We start from the raw sequence: 27984 nt of genomic DNA, 5'->3' as shown, positions 1-27984 counted from the left end.
GGGGAAAACCAAACCAAAAAAAAAAAAATTTGCGGAGAAATTTCATTATACAGCCTATCATAAAGGTCTATCGAGAGCGGTAAGTTTTGTATTTTCCATTCCAAAAGATATAAAGAAAATAATCGAGAGACGATCGAGATAAATAAAACTGAATATGAATAAAATACCAAAATAGTTGGCGATTACAATTAATATAGCAACACACACCCATACCATACCATGGTATACCATGATACCAACATGATACATACAAGTGATACAACATACAAGGAACATAGCATAGTAAAAATCAGTTTGTCATAAAATATGAAAGGTAACGGGTGTGTGTGACGCTCGCTCTTATTACATAGAAATAAATAAATATCGAGAGAAAGTGCTGACTGGTCAGTGTATTTAAATGGATGTTGTTACATACATGTAAAATTAAGAGACTTGAATAAACTAAATAATAGGACTCAAACATGGATCAAAGTGGTAAGAAATTTTGTTTTTATTTATTTTTATTCAATTACCTATCTGTCCTACTTGTTCAGTGTTAATTAAGTATAATTTTTTAAGTACTATTTTGTACTCGTAGCATGTAAGTATAATTTAATAATAAAATAACCGTTCGATGCCGTTCGTGTTTACATACTATATAGGTAGGTACGTAGACTTAGTGGTTCTTTGACCCACATTTTACCTAACTAGGTAGGTACTAGGATTTTAGTGACTTTATTTAATTACTTCATTAGGAGATAATGTTCAAATGCATATTTTAAAACTTGCAGATATTCTATTTATATCCTTTCATGGGACCCCGTTCATGCAGGAAGTTTTGATAAATTCAATTAAACGTTGGAATACCTAGTAGGTAAGGTACCTATCATGAACCGTTAAAAAGTATCCTGCAGTGGCTGCAGTTCTATTTTTTAATGATAGTACGTACCTGCTCGAACTTTTCGACATTCAGACAGCAAACAGATTAAGCCCAATAATCTCTAATCTCTATAGGGTTGGGCAGATATTAAGAGACTTTCGAAAAGTTATCCTTACGAGTATTGTGGCTATTGTTTTCGTCAAACGAGGCTTAAATAAACAGGAAATAGCGTTTAAGATATGTCCTTATTGTCTGTAATTTTCGACTGGTTATTCGGCAATTTTATATTTTTGTTTTCGTAAAACGAAAGGTAATAGGTAAGTACCTAGGTACCTGACCTCGTGAGACTCGTCAGTACACGTGGATAACTAGGTAGTGTAAATACAGTAGTAAGTATAGGTATAAGTAATTATGTTTTTTATTTGATCTGGGTATTGTGATTACCTATTGCGTAGCCCTAGAAACTGATAGGTAGATAGGTCTCGCTCGCGATATCGTATATCCATCAGAAGTACTATTAGAACCTACCTATCCGCATCTGTGTGGTAAATAAATATTACAACTTTTCCGAATGGATCTCACGGGATTTAAATGGACTGAGATTACCATAACGCTCACTGCACATACCAACCTACCTACCTACGGACAGGACTTCGGAGCAAGCCCGCCCGAGCGCGAGATTTTGTAGAGTCTGGTGCTCCATCCCACTTCCCTGTGTGCATCAAGTTTTAAAAAGGATTTTTAGGCTGTTTTCTGATAACTATCGTGTCGTGGAGCCATACGACGTCTCTCCCTACTCCTAATATGAAGCTATCATCGACGGTAATTCTAAGCGTACCTAAAGGTACGGTCACGAGCATCAATTAATATGCATACACCTTGGGACCATGTCCCATGATGTTTTTTGATAAATTGCACTGTAAGTCTCACTAAATGTCAAATATGTTAGTACGACAGAGTCCTAAAGTGGGTACATTATATTGCTCATGACTGTACATAAGAAAACCTATCATCAACACTAATTTAAGAGCCCCGCTCTTGTCGGTTTGATATTCTCCATGCTACTTTTTTAGGGAAAAATAGGGCAGTGGTTTCCCTCTTGCTTCACCCCAAATTATAATATACTTAATATCACTTATTCAAATAAAACCTATACAGCCATAATAATCACGTAAAGACTTAGACACATAAAACCCACTGCTGCTAGGAACAGGCCTTCCGTCAATCAGCCGGAGGTATCTTTTTGTAACTTATGTTGAAGGGAATAACAATCACAGAGACATGGATAATTAGAATTTATTTTATAAAATAAAAACATGAATTAATTAACTACGACGCAACAAACTAGAGGGCTTGGTCGATGTAGGGTCCGCCTGACTGTATGAAGTATTTCTTGAAAGCGAGTTCGTTTCTGAGGAATTCGAAGTTTTCCACCGTGACATTGGTGACATGCCAGGCGACGATGAGTTTACAGGAGCCGTCCTTCTCTGTGCAGTACTCTAGGGGCAATGTCGCGGCCGCCGCGCTCCTTTGAGGGTAGAACGTGTACTCTGACAACATTCTCACTCCACATTGCTGAGTGTTATCGGCTAGACTCCTTACTAGGCCTGGAAATTTAAAATATTATGCACTATAATGCAATGGTGCACACAGGGAGCTGGAAAAGCGAACCGAGACGGGGCGGGCTACTACGGCGCGCAATTTTGTTTGCACTTTCATACAAATTTTCGCGACGCGGTGCGCTAGTCCCGCTTTCCCGGTTCTGTGTGTATCGAGCTTTTGCAATTTCCTTTGGATAGTTATTAATAAATACTAAAAGTAATCAACGTCGCGTAAGTAGTCGCGTGCTGACATTTAATAACTATCAAATGTGTCATTTGCCTTCAGTCGCGTAATGTACCTTTCGTAAAATGCACTCCATGCACCTTTCTCAAAAAGTACCCTTCTCGTAATGTACCTTTCTCTTAATGCATTTTTCATGTAAAGTGGTTTTTAGGATTTGTGCCCGGTTAAAGTCAACGGCAATGGAGTGAGTGTATATATTCAAATTCAAAAATATCTTTATTCAATAGGTAAGATAGTTACACTTTGAATCGTCAATTTTTACATAACGAACGTCTCATCCGCGTAAAACGACTGCATCTTCTCACAACCTGTATAGCCGGGGAAAAGAAGCTGCAAGAAAATCCTCGGCACAAAGCCCTAGTAGACGTTCTTTAAAAAAATATATTCTTATACAATTGAGTAATTTAGCTGCCTAATATCAGTTCTCAGACACTTAATCCCATGCATTCATATCTTCTAAATAATCACTAACCTACTACACTTCTGTCTATCCCTACAGGGATACAGTCGTGATGTTATGTTATTATTGTTTTGTTATCGGCTTAATCGATATTACTTACAATTCCAATAAATATCACGATTAATCTACGATTAATGGACTAATGACATACATGTTGCGACCTTTTTTGTCAGACCGATAGACTTGAGCATTCACTTGTAACAGAACATCGAGCATTCGCCATTTTTATATTTGTTGAACTGAACACCGAGCCGAGCCAAACATACAGCCAAACAGTGCTATGAACGTTTTCATGAGCAAGAACGCTCGATAGAATGCTCGCTAAAATGTTCTCGTATTGTAACATTCGCACAAATGCTCATTAGAAGTGAATGCTCAAGTTTATTAGCACCTTTAAGCTATCATTATAATATCATTAATACGATAAAATTATAGGTATTCATCCGGCCACACACGCCTATAGTGTATAGTGACACAAAGTCGAACGTTAAACGAACGAGTCGTTAAACATCTTCTCGGTCCAGTGGTTGAGCGTTGGACTCACGATCCGGAGGTTCCGGGTTCGAAATCCGGTGGGGACATATCACAAAAATCACTTTGTGATCCCTAGTTTGGTTAGGACATTACAGGCTGATCACCTGATTGTCCGAAAGTAAGACGATCCGTGCTTCGGAAGGCATGTTAAGCCGTTGGTCCCGGTGACTACTTACTAATAAAGTACGTAGTCGTTACATGAGTCAAGTCAAGGGCTTATGGCGGCTCAGTAATATATAACCCAGACACCTACGACACATAAAATTCATTTGGTATACAAGTGGTTATTTACTTATTTTGCCTTACCATCTTTGCAAGTGTCCTTGATGATGCGTTTGGGGACGCTCAGAAAGCGTTCCAAGGACTTATTGAAGGCAGGTCGTAGGCAGAAGATGTCTTCCTCCGTGTAGTCCAACTTCCGACGTTCAGGTATCGTCTCATACTTTATGACCGAGTTGAACGCACACGGATCTTGCTTTGACATCATCTACGGGTAAAGAAGAAAAATAATAAAAATATAGGTAACTTAACTAGGTATATGAAGGCATACGTGCCTTACTGACACACATATATTCGCAAATATGGTTGCCTAACTACACTGGTATGCGTCATCTTCATTATAATTGTTCGAGGACCTATCTTATTGACTAATCTACGTTACAATCTATTTAAACAATAAGTAAGTAGATTTATTATACATATTCATATGTTTACCTAAATCAATATAATAGGTACGTTACAGAGGAAAATTATTTACACAAAACCAGCCCGTAGCTTAGTTACACTGGTTGATTGATACCGAAAATAACGATGAACGAAGCGGGACATCGAATAGGTGACTTTTAGTATACTAAAGTCACTTGATCCCTAGTTTAGTTAGGATATTACAGGCTGATCACCTGATTGACAAAAAAGTAAGATAATCCGTGCTTCGGAAGGCACGTTAAGCCGTTAGTCCCGGTTATTACTTACTGATGTAAGTACACGTAGTCGTTACATGAGTCAGGGCCCTATGGCGGCTCAGGAATAACCGTGGTAATCCACCTCACTATCCACACGATAGAAGAAGAGTATACTGAAGTATAGTTTGTTTTCGTGCTCCTCCTAACTTCGAAGGGCGCGTAAATTCGTCGGATGCGTTGTCAGAGGTCTTCAGACAGCTTGAAACTTCTGGAAAATGGGTTGACTACTAGCCTAAACAAAACAAAAACATCGCCACCAATCCGCAGACTAGTGAAGTATATTCCATACATGTGCGCCGTTACATTGAAGGAAGGGCTATGCTCATCAACGGAATGTTTATAGGCTGTTTATGTTTTATGGAATGATAGCAGAATACGTAATTAGCTGTAGGTAAATTATAAAGATTGTCTGTTATTTACGTGTCATTTTAGCTGAGTCAGGGAGATTATTTCAAGTCACCATTATGTTTCGTTTTGGGCAAACAGGTATAGTCGACCTACTCAATAATTTAGTACTTTACCAAACCAGTCTAAAGGTTGTTGACTCACGATGACTTAGTAGGTCAGAAGGAAACCGAAGCAATCAGTTTATTTAAAGTATTTGTATTGAAAAACTCACGGAACAAATTTAAATAACAAACAAACAACAACAAACAAACCAAAACAAATCTATCGCCGAATAAGAAAAAAAAATTAAATTTGGATGCATATATTACTTGGAAGAACATATACCTGTCCGTAACAGGGTTTTGTGCTTTTTTGGTGGGCATTTAGGTCCAAAGGACCGATATGACACTAATCTACATATAGAATAAAATTATAGTATAATGTAAAAAGCACAGAATTGGGTGCAATGCTTTGTCGGTAATTAAGAGCCACAAAATCATGGATGTAGGTGCTTACCTTACCTACTTAAAGACTTTTTTTTTAAATTTATCATAGAATATAAAGAAAAAATAACAACTTATGCCCCGAATATCTACTTAGATCAACGTACCTACTCGAAAGGTCGTTCCGTAGATTGGTTATCCACCTCACGACCCACACGATAGAAGAATAGTACGTTAATACGTTACCTCCTGTCCGATGCAGCGTGGTGAAGCGAACAGTTCAGTGAAGAGGTTGGCGGTGGGAGCCTGCACAGTGGTCGGGTATTGCACCATACCGTTGCACATGGTCCATGCCCCGTCCCGCACTAGATAGGTGCGCTGCGGCTGGCCCAGGGTTGATACTGTCACTGATGTCACCCCGGCCCTGAGTGAAAGGTTGATTGTTTAGTCATTTACATACATGGCCCTGGCCCAGGACAACCCGGACGTTAACCTGTACAGCTGTTCGGTGACCAAATTCACAGATGTGGCATTTCGCTATTGTTCTAGTTAAATAATAATAATTGTTATATCTTATATGTGTTTGTTTCAGTCGAATTGGTTTTTACTGCAATGGCTAAATGTAAAACTGTAAAAAAAAACATAAGAACACGCTTGTAGTAATCACGCAGTGACTACTGCCATCCTGACACACCACGTTCGCTTCACCCACTCTTATCAAAGTCAATAGGCATTTAGTACTCAAACAAATAGATCAATGCTTGCTGCACACAGTCAGAACGGCCTCCGTGATCCGGAAACGATCCGGAACCGGTCTTGGAAACGAATCCCGATGGGGACATGAGCACATAAAATCATTTTGTGATCCCTAGTTTGGTTAGGTTATATAACCACTATGTTTTAGTCCCGGCTACTGTTTACCTTATTAAGTGCCTATCTAGTCGTTACCGTGACTCCACAGTTGATGAGGTTGGGCTTTGATTAGAAGAAGTCGTAAAAACGGGAAAATCGCGCCGCAGAGCGGGTTATGTTCTTACAACTGTAATCAAAATCCTGCATCCCGGCCCGTTGTTGAAGAATCGGAAATTGTATGCGAAACGACAAATAATTGTTTGTGCCGCGCGCGCGTCGTTACGCCAATGAAGTTTTTTACACTGACTAACAAACCTTTACACATTTACACGTGACTAAACAGCATGGAATAATCAAAATGCTCTTAAGTTTTTTGTTTTCGTCCCCTGATGGTAATGTATAGAGAGAAAATCTTGAGGTCTTAGAGGACGTTAAAGTACTTGCGTGCGTGTAGCTGTTCAATTAAGTACTAATTTCCGGTGTTAGCCACAGCACGAGCGCAGTCGTACCTAAAACATAGTTGTTTTTGCACAAGATCGCTATAAGTGAAGAAACGTAGAGGTCTTCCATATTCTTTACCCAAATATTGATTTTGCATACGAGGTTTAGTTATACGAGGTATTTTTATGAAAGGAGCTACAGAATGCTTAGGCAAGTTGCAAATGTATCTTTTAATGTATAATCCGTGCGCATTAAACATCACCTCTTGGCAAGATGGTTGCATATCAGCGCGGTATCTAATTGATTAGTACAGGTTATATAGTTAGCGACTGTAGAAATATAAATTACCGCCACTTGGTTGGGCCTTATATGGACAGGATTATTGGTTAGGTTCCCAAATGGGTTTCCTCAGGCCTGCAGGGTCTGCACACCTCCGCGGCGCTGTTTATATCTGGCTATTGGCCGAAGCCTTTAATATGATGCGCACCGAGAGCGGCGCGGTTAGCATGCAAACCCTGCTGTTGTCTTAAATTTTGTACCGGGTGCGAGCCCTCAGCGCTTCTCTTTTTTCCAGCCAAGTACTTAGTTAATGCCATTTGCGGTAAACCTACAATATGCCATGTTAAAAAAGAAGGTTAGGCTGACTAATAAAATAAATATTACCTGCCATTGACGATAGCTTCTTTGAGCGTCTTCTCCCTCTTCTCGACAGCGGATATCTGCAATTGTAGCTTCTCTATCAAGTCTTCCGCTCGTGACAACGTGTCTTCAAGCTTGCTCTTCAACGTAGCTGTGCTCTGCACCTTGGTCTGACTCACTTTGAACACCGGCAGCTGCTGTTCTGTAGACTCCCGGTTTATCTCCACCATCTTGCCTACCTCTTCGTCGTCCATTTCTCGTCTCGCTGATGCTGCTTTTAACCTACTGTTAACATAATAAAGTCGAAGTTCAGTTGCGCTTGTCACATCAGAGCCCACCACCAAAAGGATTCGGGATTTACACGATTGGAGTCACCGTGATATTCGTTTTCTCTCCTTTTTCTATCGTGTGAGGTGGTTTACCAAGTTTTTTCTGATAATCATAGAGCCTTTAAAGTAGCTTGAAGACTCTGGCGAAAGGTTTGCAACCAGCCCAAGTACCTTCGCCAACGTAGAATTCGGTTGATGAAAGGACTTGAAGAACTTGTGCCGAATAGTGGTACGTGTATGTTAATGGCAATCAGTAATATCTTTTTGATTCTGATGTATCATTTAGTCTCTTCGCTATTGTACTCTCATGTTCTAACTCGTCGTGATGTTACTTATAAACGCTTCTGAACATGATATTTATTTTTACTTATATTTAAATTTTTCTATAGTTATATAAAAACGGATTTATGGTATTCAAATAGGTAGGTATATAACTTACAGTTGATCCTGTATCGGTGACATCCACTCGGCAACCTGTTGATAATGACGGAGTAAATTGTTTACCAAAGTAAAGCACACTATCAATATATCGTTAAATCTATTACATACATAAGTAATTGCAAAATTCGGCCGCCTATTGAAGCGGCAGTTTCAATTACAATTACATAAAGTTTATTCTCACCCAATCGCAATAGCTGACGTGGATAAGATATAAAAATGTTAACAACTTTGTATAAAACATTTTCATTTGATTTTTCTTGAAACCGTCCAACTACTAAGTTTCCCTTCGAATGTAGACAGAAAAATGTACATTGTTCGTGGAATGTTTACAAACTCTGATAAGTGTGGCCAATCATTGTTAAGGGTCTATTGTTTGCTTAATTTGCTCATTGATAGGTACAACTGAGAGTTACAAAAAAGTTCGACAGGTGGGGCGACCGTGTGACGTGACAATCAGCGCAAACTGCTCCTTATATAATTTGTGCATAAAGCGTACCTAAATCCTACTGCAGTTCCTATGTTAAGCACCATGTTGTGTATGTTCGATACACACAAACTCATGCCTACAATTGGGTAGTTTCCTAGGTCAAAGATAAATTATGAAATTCTGAGTACTAAATAAAGACAGATCTAAATGTGACAAAAAAGTTTTCTTTTTTCTATTTAACTTATTTGTGAATTTTAATAAAGAAAAATATAATAAAAAGTGCGACATTGTGTCACATTTTTCTATGACGTCACAGGTTGCTTTTTCATACAAATTCCATAGTCATTTCGTGTTTTGACGTTTAGTAAAAAGTAACTGATTTGACTAGTTGGAAACTAGCCTATTCTAATCGAAGCAGGCAGAGCCACAACCGATCGAGAGACATTTCAATTTAAATGACTTATTTTATATAGCCTACTTGATCCCTGGGGTGGACCTCGAAGGAATAGGCAGATGTGTATACTACATGTATACATGCACCCACTCCTCAAGGTTTGCTAGATTTCTTTACATCTAAAAGAAGGAATTCGAGACGCCAGCATCTCTGATCGCTGTACTCTCAAAAGGTGCTGGACGAAATTTTGTAGCTGAGCAAGTATAGTGTGGTTCCTACACCGTGATGTTCTTATATAACAGTTTTCAAGAAATATCCATGGCCCATCCCTTCTGGATGCCCACTATAGGTACAAAACTATAAGCCCCACACTAGGTTCTCGTAGGTAGGCGTTAGGCTACAAAGATCTAAGATAATCAAATGAAATAAAAATGTAGTCGCGAGCTGATTTAAACGTATTAAAGTATACTTGAAGTTAATTTTGTTTCCAGTGCAAGAGTTCGTGGACAAGCTCCTGACAGAGGAAGCGCTGGAGCAGCCCTCGGACAAGGTTAAACCTGAGGAGTTGGTGCTCGAACTACCAGAGTGGTTCGACGAGAAAAAGTTCAACCAGTGAGTACACGCATGTCTTTCCTGGGAATGTTCCTACTTCGGGAATGTTGTCGGCAGTAAAACTTATATAAAAGAACTTTATTACCTAAGCTTTAGGCAGATAAGGCGATTCTCACACTGCCCCGCATGATGCAGCGTAGCGCGTGGATGCGTGTCCTTCAGAAGAAGCAACGGCTCGTAAGTATCTCCGTTTGTATAGAAAACACTCACAGTCTAACACACAGAAAATGCATCCGCGCGCGTTCATACGGATCACGCGCATACAAGAGAGAAACATGCACTCCCGCGCGTAGGTGCGGGGCGAGATGCAAGGTATGGCACACCGAATCCGATTTTGGAACGGCTTTGAATGAAATGAGAGCCGCCGTGCGCAAAACGCTCCTACGCGCGTGAGTGCGTAAAAAACCCGCACGGTGATGCAGGTTTGCACTCGCGCACGCGTAGGTGCGTCGACACGCAACATGCAGCATGATGCGGGGCAGTGTGAGAATCGTCTAACACCAGTGGGTGGTGGTGCAAAATGCAGTAGGCCTATCCAACAGTGGGATGATGCGAGCGGGATTGATGATTATTAATGAAGTTTATCTATGATATATTCTACGTCATTACGTAATCAGAATCATGGTCTGAATTATCCCTAAGTTTTCGTTACGATGTCACTAACACCCTGTATAGTAATATCACTACACACAGTAATAATATAGGTACAGGCATTCCCGCACGTGTCTCTTGACTGATACAAAAATAGACAGTTATTTTTAGATATCCGTACTTACATATATTTTAGTTGTATTGTAACTGTCGACCTTTACAGGAAGTAGCTATCGGTTTATCATACTCAAGTGTTAGATGCAATAATATGACATCATAATATGGGTTAGATGGAAATGGTTGCTCTTTATTCCTGTGACCATTACAGTAACATTTCAAAGGGGCACATGGTACAATAAATCTTAATTTTCCATTACAAATACCCTTTTAAGGTTACAAGTTTCACGTAGAGCTCGAACGGTATTATAGTGAACCGTTCTTTATCGGTATCTGGAATTCCAGGTTCGATTCCCACTCTGTAAGACTTATCACGCTTCATCACCTGATTGTTAGAAAAAGTAAGATGATTTCTAGCTTCGGAGGGCACGTTAAGGCGTTGATCCTGGCTGCGAGATGTAATCAGCCCGCACTGGAGCAGCGTGGTGGAATATGTTCCATATCTGTGCCATGGGGCGTACATAGGCTGTGTACATTTATTACAATGGCGGTCCTACATACACTGCGTTCATCATGTCAAGGAGTTACATACGACATAATAGTTTCGTCTTTTTCTATGACATATCCGGGGTGATTAGCAGTGTGACGCTAAGTGTTTGATAGTGTCTTTAAAGTAAATTGCATACAATTTCCATCCTGTATAATTCAACTGTACAATATATGCTTCTTTACAGTATCATTGCCATCAAAGAGGCTTTTATAAATAGTGACGGGTTCTTTCTGGTTGACGTTAAAATATTTCTACTTAAGAATATACATATAAATAAATAATAGAATGGGAAAGAGCGTTTGAATTCCAGGGTGGGATGGTACCTGTGATTCGTGGAAATATAGCCAATTTATATCAGGAATATTGCATCTTTCTATTGCTGAAATAATTTTTAAAATCGGCTGTGCATTTCCAAAAATTGTTTCGTACAAACAAACCAACAAAGTTTACCTCTTTATTACCTAGTGTAGATATAGTGACATCTTCCGGCGACCTTATAAATACTTTCTCCTAAATAGATAAACTTCGAAATCGACCGCTAAATATTATCCATATTAAAGATAAGTACAAAGTTATCATAATTACGCATATCTACTTATAATAATTAATCAATACGTGCCTGCAAATATTTGTATTCGGATAGATAATTCAATTCGTTATCATTGCATTGCTAGTGCACTTTGGCATCGATCATTGCAGTAGCGGCTTTAGTAAAATATTTAGATAGTGCAAGACATCACAGTGGCGCCCCTTCAAAATACAGTTTTTTTTTCGATTATTTTACGGCCACCCTTTTAAAACGAAAGTTGATGGTAGGGCTGGCAGAGGAAGACCTAGAAGGACTTACGTCCTTAGAAAAGGTTTAGTACGATCTACTCGGAACCGGTGTGCGTGTATGAATCGATTGATGAATGTGGAAGCAAGAGAAGTGTGTCAAGATCGAAGCGAATGGAATTCTATAGTCTCTGCTTACCCTGGTGGGAAATAGACGTGAGTTTATGTATGTATCCCATTAAATGTATGGGTTTTATTGGGCTGCTAAGAGGTCTAATTCACAGGGCAGGTATGCCTAATCCAATTACTCCTCTATTGATCCAGGGCTGCCAGTCAGGCTGGTCCCGTCTTGGCTGATTTTGGGGCCCCCTCCCCCCCAAAAACGGCGCCCGGTGAGATCCCACCGTTCGCACCGCCCTAGGGCCGCCCTGGAACATTGCAAGAAATTAGGTACAAGTGATAACGATGTTGATTACAGTATTATGATTGTAGTACGGTCACGAGCATTAATATGTATACACTTTGGTACCGTGTCACATTAACTTTTTGACAAATTGAACTGTAAGTCTCACTAAATGTCAAATATGTTAGTGCGACAGAGTCCTAAAGTGGATACATATATTGCTCATGACTGTACCTATAAGCATAAACATACTACTGGCAAAGCATGAACTCCTTCTGCTGGGCACAGGACTCAATCAATCGGATGAGGTATGGAGCATTCTCTACCACACACGTCGCTCTACAGCGAGTTGGTGGAGGTTTTTGAGCTAGGTACAGCTTATAGAACGCTTATAAAAAAAAATTTTTTTTCCTAAAAGCTTTTTTTAAATCTTGCGGCCATTTCCAGACACAATAGTTAAACAGTGGGGTTGGATTCTATAAGGACATTCTGTCTTACGACTGCAAGGCAGGAAAGTAAGTAATTTTATAGCCTTCATACAGAATGACACTGAACCTTTTGTCAAAAAATCGCAAACCAGTTCTCCGTTCTCCGAAGCGCGATAATTAGGACAACGAACTGAAGTCAAGTTTTAAAAATGCAGTTAGCAAAGTAAATGAACTTGTAGATTTTACTGGTACTCGTTTATACAGACCGGTAGTGAACGAGGACTATCGAGGTGGGCAGAGTTAAGTAACCACAATTTTGGGTTGCCTGGTATAGGTTCCTATCCTAAAATGGATTACATGAACCGCATAGGTTTAACAGCCCATCGCCCGTCTTATCACTTTGGAATGTTTTAAATTAGTTCTAATGATCAATGAACTTGAACGGCCTTGCGGAATAAATAATATAGATCTGGGGGCACGGTAGAGCTCTGATAACTTTTTGAAATTGCGATCTTGTCTTGTCAACATTTTAGGTACATTAAAATGTTTTTAGTGGTTTAGTGGTGGTCGAAGTGGTCGCCATAGCCGAAATCGGTCGGAGAGATCTTCATCATCATATTATATATTTTAATATATAAAAAATGTATTTGAGATCAAGTTCAGGTCGCTTCGTTCCTCAGTGTCAACTGAAGACAGGATTTATTGTAAACATGTAGTTATACTAACGAGACTCCGCAAGCGCAACCGGTCGAGTAGTACCTACCTGTCCACAAATATTAGGTATCTATTTTTAGAAACTTGATTTTATTCATACTTAAGTACCTACTAATAAGTAGGTTATTGCGCTAACATTTTTTTTTATGACGTGACTTGTTGATTTGCCGTAGATGGCATTAACTACTTGGCCGGGGCTAATTACATTGAATAAATGATTCTGATTTCTTTCGCAGAGGGCGTCGTTTCTACTGGGACAACTGCTTCATGATGTCGACGTCGATGCTGCTGGGGCTGGTGGCAGTGTTCGCGGTGCCGTCCATCCTAGCCGTGCTGGTCGGCTCCCGGCGCTCCAGCTCCATCTACACCGCCTACAAGAGATACCTCTCCACCTTGCTGCACACGCAGTCCTGGTTCGAGCACGAACTCAAGCCTGGATCTGTGTAAGTATGCTCATGTCTATGACAATGCACTAATTTCCTAACACTTAGTGGATTTAAGCGCAGCCGCCTAGGCTGAGATGGTGGGAGATCGGTGTATCTAAGTATGACGTAGTAATTACTGCCTAATCTGTGGTGTCTACCTAGTATGGTGTTCCATTAATCGTGGAAAAAAGGCGGCCTATACTCAGCAGTAAGTGGGTATGCTAAAATCAACAGATAAATAACATAGAGAGTGAGAGCTCTTAGCGATAAGGCCGCCTTTGCCCACCTTAGAATAAGTTTACCCTGTAAATGTTTTGTGAATTTGTGTGCAATAAAGTGTTTTATTATTATTATAGAGAGTTTTATACAATGGATTACTTTTTAAATATACATATAGTGCTTACCTTATCCCTTTGTTTTACACATGAACCCAATCTCAACGGGTCACTGTTCATAAATTTAGATATAATTGAGTCGTGCGTGTACTAAGTCCAAGATAAGTTATGAAATTCTGATTACTAAGTAAATAAAGACAGATCTAAAGGTGACAAAAAAAAATATTTTTCCTATTTAACTTATTTATGAGTTTTAATCAAGAAAAACGTAATACAAATCCGACATTTTATCAAGTTTTTCTATGGCGTTACAGTGTGCTTTTTCATATAAATTCCATAGTATAATTTCGTGTTTTGGCGTTTAGTAAAAAGTAACTGATTTGACTAGTTAGAAACTAGCCTATTACGGTACCTATTACTTCAATGTTCTGTACAGATCTTAAAAATCCCTATAATTTTAGACACAATTATGGTTGAAAGTGCTCCGTTCCGTACAGATCTTGGAAATCCCTGTATGCTGTCCGAAGCCGGCACGTGCGCGCCGGGCTGGCGTCTAAGCTGAAGGGCGGCGGCGTGGTCTCGCAGCGAGACATAGCGCTGACGCAGTTCGGCTTTATGGGCTTCGCGCTGCTCAAGCCAGACAAGTTCGGCATCCGGCAGATCAGGGAGGACGACTGGGAGGCCTACAACCACGTCTGGAGGGTTGTTGGGCACATGATCGGGTTGGAGGACCGGTGAGCTGAAACATGTTCTATATGTCTTTCGATAGTTACCATCACAAACCTATATATAAAAACCGTATAATAATATCTATCGGTAATTCCTATCTCTGCCGCACCATTAAAAAATGGAACGTGGCTCAAGTGTTCCCTCCTTCTTACAACATGGGGTCCTTTAAGCGAAGCAGTATGGTAGTCGCAACTGATTCGAAACTGACTCATTGCGTTGCTTTTCAGTTGCTACTGCAATTAGGGTTTCTCTATGTTTACCATCAGGCATAGTTGAACTAACATACTTACTTGACAATTAAAAAAAAACGCAGCGTTTGTTACCATATCGACTACTGTATTAGTAAGAGTTACTTAGCGAAAGTGTACCATATCGAAGGTATGCTGTGTCGACAGTTCACCACGCCCAGATATGATGATAGTCAGGCGAGCTGAAACATTTTCTGAACGTGGTTCCTGATATATATCATACTTAGGGTGTTCCGGTTCATATTTATGAAGTTATGATATGAATCAAAGGTCAATGAGCTGCGGTCTGTGTCCCTGAACAATATTGTTTTCCGCTTCAAAATATCTCGTCTGTATGCATTTTACGAATGTGCGATTATAACTTTTCTGTTTAAAGATAAATAATTGTATCATCCCATAATATGCTTAGTTATTTTAAATATATTACTATGCCGTGTACATACATGTCTGCTGTGGACCCTCCATTCTGCGTTTTGAGTTTTTTGAACTAGTTCTTACATTTTTATTTTGTCCGTACACTTGTCACCACACAAGGTGCGGTAGATGCGGTAAGTATAGCGCTTGCGAGAGAGACCCGTGGTATATCTATGTTTTTACGTATGGTTTTATGTCATCAAATATGGTTGATAAAAATGCAAATGCCGTTTTATTGAATAACGAATACTGAGGGGGATTATTCAGACCACGATTTTGAGTTCATGATTTGTTTTAGTTTTTTTAAATTATTTTCAATTCTATACTGTTGTGATGGAAAATTCCATTTGATATTAACTCAGAATAATGAGCTGAATCATCCCTCTCAGTATTCGTTACGATGTCACTGACACCCTGTATAGGTAGGTTTTGTATTTAAAATATGGTCTGGAATATTTATAGTCATATCCTAACTCTACATTCTTGTATTACAGGTACAACATCTGCAGGAGCACAGTAGAAGAGACCAGGGAAGTTTGCCAGCTGCTCCTCGACCGTGTGTACACGCCATGCCTAGAGAACGTCCCAGAATACTTCGAACACATGGCGCGCGTGATGCTGGACGGCATGTGGTCTGTCAACCCCACAGTGGACGTGAGCGCGATACTGTACTGGACGCGACACCTCGCCGACGTCCCCGGGTACATATATACGGAGGATGACAGGATACAGCTCCAACGTCGGCTGCGAAAGGAACTGAAAGGACAGTCGGTTGAGACTGGTGAGTTTTAAGGAGAAGACGTGTATATACACGTCTGCCTACCCCTTCGGTGATATAGGCGTGATGCTATCTTATAAAATTATGATGTAGATTTTTTTTACACGCACGTTAAGCCTATAGTCTAAATCACATCTAGTGTTTTAAGGGTAGAAATCGGGACTGGAGCAGCCTGGTAGAGTATGCTCTGTTCTCCTCCGATTGGTAGAGGCCTATGCCTAGCAGTGGGACGTGTATAGATTTTTAAGTCCTTTCTATTACACTGAACAGAATTGATTGTTTGTAAGTAAATTAGTTAGAAATAGATATCAACGACCTGGACACAACATTATTGTAATTGTAACTCCCTTAAATCAACCGGAAGTGTATAGGGAATTCTCCTCCTGCTCCATTGCAAGTTAAAAATGTAAAATCGAGAATATTTTGGTTATATATGTTGAGGAAAAAATCCCGTGCACCCAGGTTTAACACATACATACAACTTAGTTAGGATTATTAACACATTTGCTTTGATCGCTAAAGTACCTACCTATACAGGGTGTTAGTGACATCGTAACGAAAACTTTGATGGGTGATTCAGACCATCTGAGTTGATATCAAACGGTATTTTCCGTCGCAAAAGTATGGAACTGAAAAGTATTTAAAAAAAAAACAAGAAAGTCTTTAATTTTGCGACGGAAAATTCCATTTGATATTATCTCTGAATCTGGTGTGAATCATTCCCCTCAGTATTCAGTACGATGTCACCAACCCGTGTATTTGATTTACCGCAAAGGTATACGAAATAAGTAAAGCTACTTACGTGTACAGTGTAATACACGATCTCGGTGGACCAGCGGTTGAACGTTGGGCTCATGATCCGGAGGTCCCGGGTGCGAATCCCGGTGGGAACATATAAACATCACTTTGTGAGCCCATGGTTTTGTTAGGACGTCGCAGGTTGATCACCCGATCGCTCGTCGAAAGTAAGATGATCCGTGAAGGCACGTTAAGCCGTAGGTCCCTGTTACTACCTACTTACTGACGCAATTACGTAGTCGTTAGATAAGGCATGTCAGAGGCCTTTGGCAGCTCAATAATAACTCTGACACCAGAATATAAATTCGTATATAACATTAACCCTACTCAGGTTAATTCTATTCATAGTAAATTCCTTACTACATTACGCGATCCATCGGGCGCGATGCATCGGGATTGGGCAGTGTAGTAAAGTCGGGTGGGCGGGGACACGTTTTCGCCATCCATTTGAGTAACCTATAGTAACCCTCCACCCGAAGCATCGTGCCCGATGTATCGCATAATGTAATGAATGACGCCTTAAAATAAAGTACTTCGCGGCACATATTGCTTTTTAAAAAAATAATTATTGTCTTTTTTCCAATCAGGTGTGGATTCAAGGAGTCTAATGTGTACTCCAGCGGTGGACGGTCTACCGAAGAGAGCGCCGCGTCTTCTATACCTACGCGACTTCGAGTCTATAGACACGGCACCCGATTACCAGAAACTCACATACTACAGCCGTTATAAGCTATCATTCAGCGTCCTTGCAGCGGCTTGGTACGCTACGTACCTCGGCCGACTCTACTTCAACCTAAACTTTCTATGGAGTCTCATCTTAATGAAATATTTCCCATACATAGCGTTCTTCAGGTTCGGTGTTAAAGCCTCCATGGTGGATATCTTCACGGAAGATCCCGTGGACGATACGAAACCGAAGACGAACGCGGAATATTACAACGCGCCCAAAACACCTTGGTACTGGTCTTGGTTGTCGTTGCTTTGGTGAGTAAAGTACCAAGTAATGTTTGTTGTAGCAATCGACACGCTAGTTTAAGACGACGTAGTTTTACGGAAAATATCAATTTCATGATTTTATCAACACTGAGTTTGTAGTATTTGTTTTAGGTATTATCTATTGATTTAATTTATTGTCGATTTTTCTAATGTATTAATTTGATACATTACTTTTTTAATGTAATAATAATTATTTTTTATCAAGTATTATCTTGACTTTCTTGAAAGTAAATGACGTAAAAGAAAATTCATGATGAATTAATTTTTAAGGAAACAACAATTTAGTTAGTTTTTTGTATAGATTATGGCATGCGCACATTGTTATGTATTGTATCTATAGTTATTTAAATATTTATATTGAAGTATATAAATAGCAAGTGCCTTATATGTACTATTGTTAATTAAAGCCATGTCTCCAATCTACTAGGCGACATGTGACCAGCGATGTGTTCCCAAAGTGGGCATATATCCATTCTAAAAATTCTATTCTTATATTTCATAGATTACATAACCAGTATTCTATCGTATCATTTACGTTTTCAAAATTATAGATTTCCAATTTTATTATTTATCTGCAATGAATATCACATATCAAATGGGTGTAAATAATCGCAACTTGCAACTTGTAAATACAAATAACATACAATGCAATTTTAGACGTAGAGGGATGCAGGGTACCTAATACTGTATAGGTATTAGTTAAGTTTAATTCTGAATGTAATGTTCGCAATCAAGACAATATTTCATAATAATTTATGCTATTGGTGTTATTTGATATATGAATCAAATTAAACTCTGTTGTGCAGTTTAAAACTATGGTTTTATTTCGAGAATCATATCTTTATAAAAAATAAATTACATGATCAATGCCGCAATTTTACTGGACATAACGAAATTGTAAGACAACCATATCCTCGTAAGCCCTGGGGTCCTCTGAGAAGGACCAAATAATTGTAGTCATAAAGGCCGAAGGTTTTGAAATAGTTTGTTCTAATAATCAACGAAGGTACTTTTAAAAGTACCAAAACTTTGCCTGTCAATTTAATTCAAACCTTTGCGCCGATTGAGAAAAAAAGTATTTTGTCTATGAACTAGTTCATTCAATTTCGTGAATAGGTGGCTTTAATAAAAAAGAAATATGTATCACTTGTCGTAATTTGTCATTTTATTGGTAAATATGGTGCGCACACGGCGACGAGATAAAAAAAAATCAAGTTAATAATCGAATTTCGTAGTTTTTCATACACATTATTTTCAGAAATCGCAGGCAAGATAATAATCAACAACATGACATAGTTATTTTATCAATTTCGTATCGATATCGTTAGCAATATGAAAGCAAACTTTTTTAGTCCTTTGCAAGGGACTTTAGGTGTCATGTCCGGATATTTTTCAAATACTTTTTTAAATTGTTATATGTGATTAAATCATACCGATATAGACTAACTTGCTTACGTGATCTTATGATTAAAAAAAACTACCGTCTTCATTTTATTTCCTTTTTCCTTCTAATGATGATCTAAACTGACACCATGAATTAATTTCTTTCCTAATAATAAAAACCTAATGTACTTCCAGAGGGACTAATCACAAACTACATCATAAAAACTAAAACTCGTTACTTATTTTATATTTAAATATGTAAGTATATACACATTTTATGACGTACAAATAGGTATGTATGTTAATGAAAAAATACATAACCCTTTATAATAATAATATTTTTCAGATTTTACTAAAAGTAGTGACTTAAACCGGGAGTCCTTCTGGAAGAACTAAAAAAAAAACGTAATTTTTTCAAAAATGTCTTCTACTCATCTATACATAGGTCTCCACTTAATTTGAACCCGATCGGATAACTCTAACACTTTAAAATTTGTACTTGAAGTGCTCGGCCTTTACGACTACAAAAATTTGGTCCTTTTCAAGGTACCACCGTCGTTTATTACTTCGAAATCGTAATTATGCTTCGGCGTTACGAGGTTAAAAATAGTGCACACGCGGTGCCAAAATCGGTACCAAAATCATATCCTCTGAGAATAAATTAAGAAACATCATTTGTAACCTCGACTTTAAAAATGGAAGTAAATAATTATGATATTTGTTTATATAACGTTTCCACAAAATGCGTATTTTTAATCGGAATCATCATTCCATATTATTTAAGTTATAAACTTGCATATATCTGATATTTCTTTCTGAATACCGTAAAGAAATATTACAAATCAATATTCTCAATTTATAAATTCACGCGATTTATATGCCGTAAGATCACATTTCATACAAAAAAATCAAGCCCATAAGTACTTCAACTGTAATATTTCGCCTTGGCTTCCATTCTATAATACACAAAGGTTCGTATTGAACTATTCTATAAGTTATTTGAAAAAATCGGACGCTTTTAACCGCGTTCGTTTCGCAACATTGATTTGCAAGAGATTATCCGTAAGATTATTATTTTCTGAGCTATTTTCACTATTGGCAACACTCCTCGTCGGTGTTGCCAGTTTCTTGGGAGTGGCGATGAGCTTTCTTTGCGGAGTTGGTGTGCGTTTGGGAGTGGCTGGGTGGAATATTCCCATGTCGTTTGGAGTCAGCTTCAAGCGAGGTGATAGTAGGTGTTTTGCGGCGAGCTTCCTTGCTGCGGGAGACATGCTTGCTAACCGCTCTGTGTTCGTTCTGAAACTGGAGAAAATATGCATTTATTAAAAAAACATTGTATTGGTTGGCAAATTTTGGCGCGTAATTAGTTTAACATGCTGTCTTCCATGTGGTGAATTGCGGAATAATAGTTGATGAAAGAAGGTAAGTTTAAAGTATTAAAACATCACGATAAAGTATCATCAAGAACAAAGAAGGTAAGTATCATACTAGGAGCCATGTCAGGGGCCTATGGGGCCAATCATAACCTTGACACCAGGGTTGATGAGGTTGGTCATTGATCTCACTACCCACACAATAGAAGAAGATACTACAGTGGTATCATACTGCAATAAAAGTAATATACGCATATGGTACTGGTTGACAGCCTCTGCGGTCTAGTGGTCAGAGCGTTAACGATCTGGAGGTTCGGGTTTCGATTCCCGATGGGGACATTGCCGAAATCACTTTCTGAGACTGTTCTTTGTAAGGTAAGGACTTTTTAGGCTTTAATCATCTGATTGTCCGAAAAAGTAAAATGATTCTGTGCTTGAGGCACGTTAAGCCGTTGGTCCCGGCTATTAGCCGTGAAAACACATCCGCCAACCGGCAGTAGAGCAGTGCGGTGGAGTATGCTCCATACCCCCTCCGGTTGATTAAGGGGAGGCCTGTGCCCAGCAGTGGGACGTATATGTGTGTGTGTATGGCAGCGGTGAGACTCACGCGGGCGTGGCGGGCGAGGCTCGCGGCGTGGCGGGGCGCCTCCTGCGCGCAGCGCCCTCGGCCAGCTGCAGCGCCAGCCGCTCGCGCGCGCCCGCCTCCAGCATGCGGTACGCCGCGCCTGCGCCCGCGCTGCGGACGTACCGGGGACTTAATATACAGCACCACACTCATGCAAACAGAGCTTTAGGCAGATACAATTACGAATTCAATATAAAAGAATTTAAGCATGATTTAACTAATTGGTTATTACATATGTTTTTTTATAGTGACATGGAATTCTTTAACTTTAGGAATAGTCTATTAATAATAATATAATTTCTAAGGAATGTGGGACACCTTACGACGTTTTCCTTCACCGCTGAGCACGTCATAATCATTTATGACCAAAACATGAATTTGAAAACAAATTCGAGAATCATTGGTTTAGGCCTGTGCTGGATTCGAACTTGCGACCTCAAAGCAAGCGTTCTACCAACTGGGCTACCACGACACGTACCCATGAAGTACCATATACATGGTATACTTACGCGGGTAACGGCGTGTCTCCCCCGTCGAGGCGGAAGGGCGTGCCCTCGATGTGACCCCAGGTCATGAGCGGGGACTGGTCCGCGTCGCTGCCGGGCCGCGGGGACGGGGTCGCCACGAGGCTGTACTCCGCGCCCGCTGGCTTCTCCAGGAGGATGCTCATGCCGTCCACGCCGATCTTGCCTGATACTGTTGCATCCTGGAGAGGTCATAGTTTTTAGAGTTTCATGCCTAAAAAGGAAACACGGAACCCAAAGAAACTTATTTTCTAAATTAGGAATCAAAACGTATAGGATACTTTCCATAGAAATAGAATCGTGAATTTGGCAGGAAGTCAGGTCTTCACGAGTAAAGGGAAAAAAATCGAAATTCATTAATTTGTTGTTCAACTGAACCCATTTGTTCTTCAGACATTCGAAATAAGTAAACATTATGCTCTGGTAGCATTTTCCATGCTATTTTTTAGGGATAAATGGGGCAGTGGTTTCCCTCTTGCCTTCCACCCCACAGTACTATGTACGAGTGGATTGGCGCCCAGAGGTGGGGTGGGTGGGTGTAATGGTGGGTGGTGGTCACTTGTAGCTCTAATCACTCCATTAGTGATTACGAGCGTGAGTTTATGTAGGGTGTGTTCATACACACCCTACATAAACTATCATCATTAGCGCGCTATCATAGCGCGACAGCGAAATATTGAAAATCTATATATTATATTAACTGTAAACAACACGTACGGCTAGCAAACAAACAACACCTGCACTTGTTTACGACACACGTGCAAGGTACGGTGGTGGGGACAGCCCTTATAAGACGGCGAGCCGCACGAGTTGTACCATTCTTGTGTCGAACTCCGTACAGAGAACATCCAATAAAAGTAATCTGTGACAGTGAGCCATCGTTTAACTGGCGCTAAGCGTCCTCCACAAAGGTCCCTGTTACTTTGAGATCACGTGTTCTAACATGTATATACCTGGTTCCTGGCCAGCGCGCTGATGGCCTGCTGGCTGCGCGCGTGGTCGAAGGGCGGCGCGCGCAGGCGCGTGTTGGCGTGCTGCAGCGCGGGCCGCGCCGCCGCCGCCTGGCGCGCGCCGCCCGGCACGTACATTATGTGGTTGCGGGCCGTGTAGCGCCACGTGTCCAGCTGGAATAACATAGTAACCCTGAAACCCTGAAGCGATAGCCACAGGTGTATAGTACACCCACTCCTCACCACAGCCTACTGCCGTTAACTGGCCATTAATCATGGAAACCACGTGATATTAATAATCTGTGAAATCTAGACATGAATAAACTGAGCCACCGAGCGAGTCGAGTTAAGCTATAATAAGTTTTAAAAATCTAATGAACATTATTGGACAACACAGAATCAAGAGATTTGACAAAGGACTGGGATTCTTGTAATGTTCAAGTTTGTATGCACCGTACACCATAGAAACTAAGACCCGACATGCCTCGCTTTCATAAAAATTCCCACTTCGCGCCGGAGCTTTGTGTATTAAAAAAGAACAACTCTGATCCTACGGCAGTTACTGTTAACTTTAACCCAATTGAATGTAAGTACATACCTCCTCCGGCCTGTTAGTCTGGTCAGCCTGCTGCTCAATAGAGGGCAGCACGAGCGCGGCGTCGGCCAGCGCGGCCGAGCTCCTCTCGGCCTCGAACTGCGCGGCAAGCTTGGTGGCGCGCTTCTTGTCTTCCAAGGCGATGATGCGGTCGTAGCTTGCATTGTCTTCGCTCGTATGGCTGGCTAGGAATGAATCTGTGGATTTGGGCAACTATAAAATAATATGGTATTTTTTTAGTTTAATAGATTGGGGGAGGCCTTTGCCAAAGGGCACACAGATACCTACCTAAACGTTATCGCCGAATAATGGAATTTGCTCTTTATTAAATTATAGAAAAAAAGTATTTTATTGGAAAATTAAATGTGAATTCTATCTTAAAATCGTAAGAATGAATGTTCTTTTAAAATCCAAACCTCATTGATCAACTATTATGTCTGAAAATCTCTGCTTTTCGAGGATATATTAGAGAAATTAAAGGCACTTTCTGAGTAAGTATACTGAATAATAGTTTCCATTATAATTATACATTCCACTATAAAAAGATACTCTATCATAGATGGACAGATAATACTTCTACCATGCTGCTGCAGTATACCTGTGTTGTATAATAAATTTATTGACATTATCGTATATTTGATTTTGGGGGTAGTTCTAAATAACACTTGTTTTGAGCTAGCACTTTATCAAGACTTTTCTTGGGTTGTTTGGTGAGTATAATCTTAATTTTTACTTACAAATAACATCAAATGGAATAAAACATAAACTTGTAGCAATAATATACCTAGGGAATGATTATCAATGATGTCTTTGGGTTTGTCTGTGTTAGAGTCAGCCACAGACTCTGCTCTATCCTCCCTCGTTGTTGGCGGGGCCGGGGAGAATGGCCGGCCCAGTTCCGGAGTGTCAAATGTTGCAGGGGTATTGTCTAAAAATAAATAAGTATTTTTTTAAGTTACACAAAAAGTATTGTATTATTCTGTCATCATTATTAACCAATTTTGTGAGATAAAATATTATACTTTATTACAGACAGATCAAGGGGAGCCCTTGCCCTTGGGATCAAATATGCTAAGAATATAAGGGTTAGGCTGGTATGAGAGAAAAAGGTGGTAGGTATAGGCAACTAAATGCCTATAGTTTGGGCATAACTACATCACAAACTATATAACACTAATACACCAAATATACAAACTCCATAATATACAAATAAACACACTAATATTAAACACACAAGATATAGCATTGTGCCTGTATACTCACAAGGTTCAGTTGGGGGTCTGTTTCCACTGTACTTCCTAGTGATCTCCCTCAGCCTCGCATAATCTTTATTCTCACTAGCCTCTAGATACTCATTCTGTGCTTTTAGTTTTTCTAAGTCAGGAAAGAAGTCTCGCTGGATTATTTTCGCTATGCCCTAAAAAATAAAACGAAACAACAAGGTGAAGAAGAGAAGTATATCTTGCTACTTCTTGGTATTACTCTGAAGACCCAATAACAACTTATTATAGCATAAAATGCGCGACTTTTCATTTTGTGAAAAAGGATGATGACTGACCTCACCAATAGTAAGTTACCAAGTAATTGATATATTCATTTCCTGACAAATTGTGGGATTTACAAGTCTATCATACATAATTAGGGTACAAAAAATGTGTGTGGATTCTATGGAACTATAAAGCGCGTGTTTACCTCTACATAAACATCTTCATCCAAGACATGCGACTTTTTTTCGGGTTTTTTCTTAACGATAGGCACTTTAGGAACTTTGAAAACAGTACTCTCGCTTTTTAACAATTTCATATTCTGCAACGCCGCCTCTCCCGGTTTGGGGGGCTTATTCTCCTCTGACATTATTGAATTTTTCAATAAGAACCTCAATCAAACTTAAAAGCAACCCATATAATAATATTTAATTGTGAAATACAACGCAACACTAATACACATTACAATGCGCGACTGATATTTTGGAAATGTGACACTGACATGACCAGTGTTGCCGACAGTAATTTGCTAAAATCCCCAAACGCATTGTCGAAATTCCCCACGTTTGGGGAAAGAAAAATGATAATTCCCCACATATTCCCCACAGAAATAAAACAACCAAAAATGTAGGTAAAGTTCGGTCTCTGTGAGAATGCATTTTTGACGTATGTCAGATATCACTAGTGTAGTGTCACATTCACTGTAAAGTTCTTTTTAATATCTATATTGGCCCCGATTCCTGGAGACACCGTCTAATTTTATTTTAAGTTATATCTGTCATTTTCATATCCGTCGAAAAGGAAAGGGACGGATGATTCACAGCTCTTAATTTTAGGAAGAATGATTAAATGAACGTGTCGGGTTATTGACTGATGTAAAATTTTTAGACGGTTGGTTTAGATTTGTGCTTAAAATTGACGTGTGTTCCATAAATTTTATGCTTGTCGATTACCCGTCCCTTTCCTTTTCGGCGGATAAGAAAATGACAGATATAACTTAAAATAAAATTAGATGGTATTTACAAGAATTAGCACCATTTTCTAATTATATTTTTCGTTACGTTGAAGAGCAAATACCATCATCTTTTTATTTTTTACAGAAATTAAAAAATGTATTTTTTCCCGGTAGGTAGAGCTACTTGAAAGCTAAATTCTGCCGGTAGGTCGCGACATATTCCATGTGATTTTTATTTCTGCCACTAGGCGGCGATAATAGATAATACTTAACGTTAAATTCACCGCAAGTTTCAGTCAAATTTTACTCTCCAGATACTGCTGTAAACTTGACGTCAAAATACGGCAGTAGTTGGACGGCAACTTGACCATTATTCTGACGTCAACTTACGGAATAAAAGGCTATCAGGGAAATCAATCAAGACTAGCAGAAATTTGATGTTAAATATCGCGTATTTGTGTTCATACTTAAAATCCCCGCATTTTCCCCGAATTGAAGCTCTCCCCACACATTCCCCAATCAGCTTCGCTTTCCCCGCAGTTTGGGGAATTCCCCACAGATCGGCAACACTGGACATGACTGACATTGACATTTAACTATCAGTGTTGCCCTGCGTAATATTAATTATCTACCATAATGTAATTATAATAATTATCATTAAAAAACTGTGCCGTTATTCGAAGCCTATGTATGTGAGAGTAGCGTTTGACATTTTATCCTGTGGCAACACTGAATATATTTCTGTCCTTATTGCTCTTACGTACTTGGACGGTTTGTCTCTTTCACACCTGGTAGGAGAAGTGTCAGCATAAAATGCGAGACACGATCGCCGCGCTTCACATTTGGCGTTTGATTTTCGACCTGTGCAGCACAGTCCGAAAATTTGGTGAGTAATTTTATTTTTTAACGGATTTTCCGTTTGAAATTTCATTGTGATCTTATTATATTTCTGTCCGTATATAAATTCCATTCAATCTTTTTTATCACAATTAGTGCCGTCTTCTCAATCTGAATTGGTAGGAAACGTAGATTTAAATCTTCATGATTATCAAGATGATGACGATGTTCTTGACGCGAATATTAGTGGTGAATTGTTTGAAGAAGACAATGACGTGGCAATTTCTTATGCGGCGAACCCGCAACAATCAACTAATCACGCGGCGACCCCGCAAGAAATAAACGATCACGCGGCGAACCCGCAACAAGTAACTGATCACATGGAGGACTTGCAACAAACCATTTATCAACCGACGAACTGTTAGGAGCGGCTGGTATCAGTCTTTTTTAAAAAAACACTTTTTAATTAACTACGATAAAAACACTTTATTATAGAAAGTACAAAGAATTATATGAAGCAATTCTCTGATTTCTGACGACTCTATTCGCGCGCGGTTAAAGGCTGACTGACTATCGTATCGATGCAAAAGAGTTTTATTAAAATGAATTTGTTTACGTTGAAGTTCCTTGTGAAAATGAATATTGTCGATGTTGCAATTCTTTAGTATTAAATTAGGATATAACATCTCCCCCCTTAAAACTGAGCTTTATGGTAAAGAGATGAAGCGAAGTTAAGAAAAAGTACGACGTTATCAAAAAGACAGAGATTTGCTTGTAACAATGTAAAGTATAAGATTTAAGATTATTATAAAATATAAGATTATAAGATTTAAGATAAACTTTATAAGAAAGATAGTCTTAAGTAAGAACATTTTAAACAAAAGAATTAAACAATTAAGGAATAGTATAAGCTAGGAATTAAAGTACATTAGTATAAGAAATAGAAACATTTTAAGATAAGATTAAACGATTAAGAATTAGAATAAGCTAAGATAAGTAAGTTAAGATCAATTATTATCAATATTCCTTTTATACGTGTTTGTTTTGTTTATTGTCCCATAAACGGGTTCAATTGAAGCTTCCGAAATTTCATTCAGTTCAATGGAATTCGTAACATTAGATCCAACCATCTTCTTGCGAGTGGTAGTACATTGATTAAAGATCTGTATACAACAGTGTGAATTATGATTTTTATAGTTTTTATAACAATAGTTATATAGTTTGTAACCAAAGTAAAGGAATATAAGACAAATACAAAAAATAGAAAATGAAGAATAATAATGTGCATACTTAGTAAAGTGCGATTCGTTTTTTATCCTGTGGATGTCACGTT

At 39.2% G+C, this 27984-nt stretch overlaps 3 protein-coding genes across 7 annotated transcripts; 1 reads left to right on the top strand and 2 right to left on the bottom strand.

Moving 5' to 3' along the window:
• Window positions 1–247: 247 nt before the first annotated feature.
• Window positions 248–18738, top strand: LOC126376115 (uncharacterized). 2 transcript variants are annotated; one of them, XM_050023284.1, is made up of 6 exons: window positions 248–474; window positions 9505–9625; window positions 13439–13645; window positions 14460–14696; window positions 15848–16134; window positions 17517–18738. In XM_050023284.1, the coding sequence occupies exons 1-6, from the start codon at window positions 462–464 to the stop codon at window positions 17915–17917; spliced, it is 1266 nt and encodes a 421-aa protein (XP_049879241.1). In that variant the 5' UTR covers window positions 248–461; the 3' UTR covers window positions 17918–18738. The 2 variants fall into 2 exon arrangements, with proteins under 2 accessions (XP_049879241.1, XP_049879242.1); XM_050023285.1 differs by lacking the exons at window positions 248–474; window positions 9505–9625 and adding exons at window positions 11592–11743; window positions 12349–12368.
• LOC126376119 (uncharacterized) lies at window positions 2148–12126 on the bottom strand. 3 transcript variants are annotated; one of them, XM_050023289.1, is made up of 6 exons: window positions 8374–8449; window positions 8191–8225; window positions 7447–7707; window positions 5737–5914; window positions 4005–4185; window positions 2148–2466 (listed from the first exon to the last, which is right to left on the bottom strand). In XM_050023289.1, the coding sequence occupies exons 1-6, from the start codon at window positions 8437–8439 to the stop codon at window positions 2204–2206; spliced, it is 984 nt and encodes a 327-aa protein (XP_049879246.1). In that variant the 5' UTR covers window positions 8440–8449; the 3' UTR covers window positions 2148–2203. The 3 variants fall into 3 exon arrangements, with proteins under 3 accessions (XP_049879246.1, XP_049879248.1, XP_049879247.1); XM_050023291.1 differs by lacking the exon at window positions 8374–8449 and adding an exon at window positions 11857–12126 and having other exon boundaries at window positions 2150–2466; XM_050023290.1 differs by lacking the exon at window positions 8374–8449 and adding an exon at window positions 9711–9963 and having other exon boundaries at window positions 2152–2466.
• LOC126376110 (splicing factor ESS-2 homolog) lies at window positions 18724–27441 on the bottom strand. Of its 2 annotated transcripts, none has more exons than XM_050023275.1 (8): window positions 27052–27441; window positions 24639–24792; window positions 24160–24303; window positions 23379–23572; window positions 22784–22954; window positions 21816–22012; window positions 21289–21417; window positions 18724–20610 (listed from the first exon to the last, which is right to left on the bottom strand). In XM_050023275.1, exons 1-8 carry the CDS (start codon window positions 27052–27054, stop codon window positions 20304–20306), a joined length of 1299 nt encoding a protein of 432 aa, XP_049879232.1. In that variant the 5' UTR covers window positions 27055–27441; the 3' UTR covers window positions 18724–20303. The 2 variants fall into 2 exon arrangements, with proteins under 2 accessions (XP_049879232.1, XP_049879231.1); XM_050023274.1 differs by lacking the exon at window positions 27052–27441 and adding an exon at window positions 25068–25355.
• Window positions 27442–27984: the final 543 nt, after the last annotated feature.

Source organism: Pectinophora gossypiella, chromosome 20 (genome assembly GCF_024362695.1).
Source record: "Pectinophora gossypiella chromosome 20, ilPecGoss1.1, whole genome shotgun sequence".
NCBI classification, from domain to species: domain Eukaryota; kingdom Metazoa; phylum Arthropoda; class Insecta; order Lepidoptera; family Gelechiidae; genus Pectinophora; species Pectinophora gossypiella.
Note: the sequence above shows the minus strand (reverse complement) of the source record. Positions and strands in the feature narration are given on the sequence as shown.

What these genes read in the sequence shown, in the direction of transcription:
- LOC126376115 (XM_050023284.1), top strand. An exon ending in GAACTCAAGCCTGGATCTGT is followed by an intron (nt 13,646 to 14,459) that starts GTAAGTATGCTC and finishes CGTTCCGTACAG; the next exon opens with ATCTTGGAAATCCCTGTATG. An exon ending in ATGATCGGGTTGGAGGACCG is followed by an intron (nt 14,697 to 15,847) that starts GTGAGCTGAAAC and finishes CTTGTATTACAG; the next exon opens with GTACAACATCTGCAGGAGCA.
- LOC126376119 (XM_050023289.1), bottom strand. Translation starts at nt 8,439, where the DNA reads ATGAAAATGTTTTATACAAAGTTGTTAACATTTTTATATCTTATCCAC. An exon ending in TCACCGATACAGGATCAACT is followed by an intron (nt 7,708 to 8,190) that starts GTAAGTTATATA and finishes TTATGTTAACAG; the next exon opens with TAGGTTAAAAGCAGCATCAG. An exon ending in GAAGCTATCGTCAATGGCAG is followed by an intron (nt 5,915 to 7,446) that starts GTAATATTTATT and finishes CCTTTCACTCAG; the next exon opens with GGCCGGGGTGACATCAGTGA.
- LOC126376110 (XM_050023274.1), bottom strand. Translation starts at nt 25,229, where the DNA reads ATGTCAGAGGAGAATAAGCCCCCCAAACCGGGAGAGGCGGCGTTGCAG. An exon ending in ATGAAGATGTTTATGTAGAG is followed by an intron (nt 24,793 to 25,067) that starts GTAAACACGCGC and finishes TTTATTTTTTAG; the next exon opens with GGCATAGCGAAAATAATCCA. An exon ending in GCCTCGCCCGCCACGCCCGC is followed by an intron (nt 20,611 to 21,288) that starts GTGAGTCTCACC and finishes TATTTTCTCCAG; the next exon opens with TTTCAGAACGAACACAGAGC.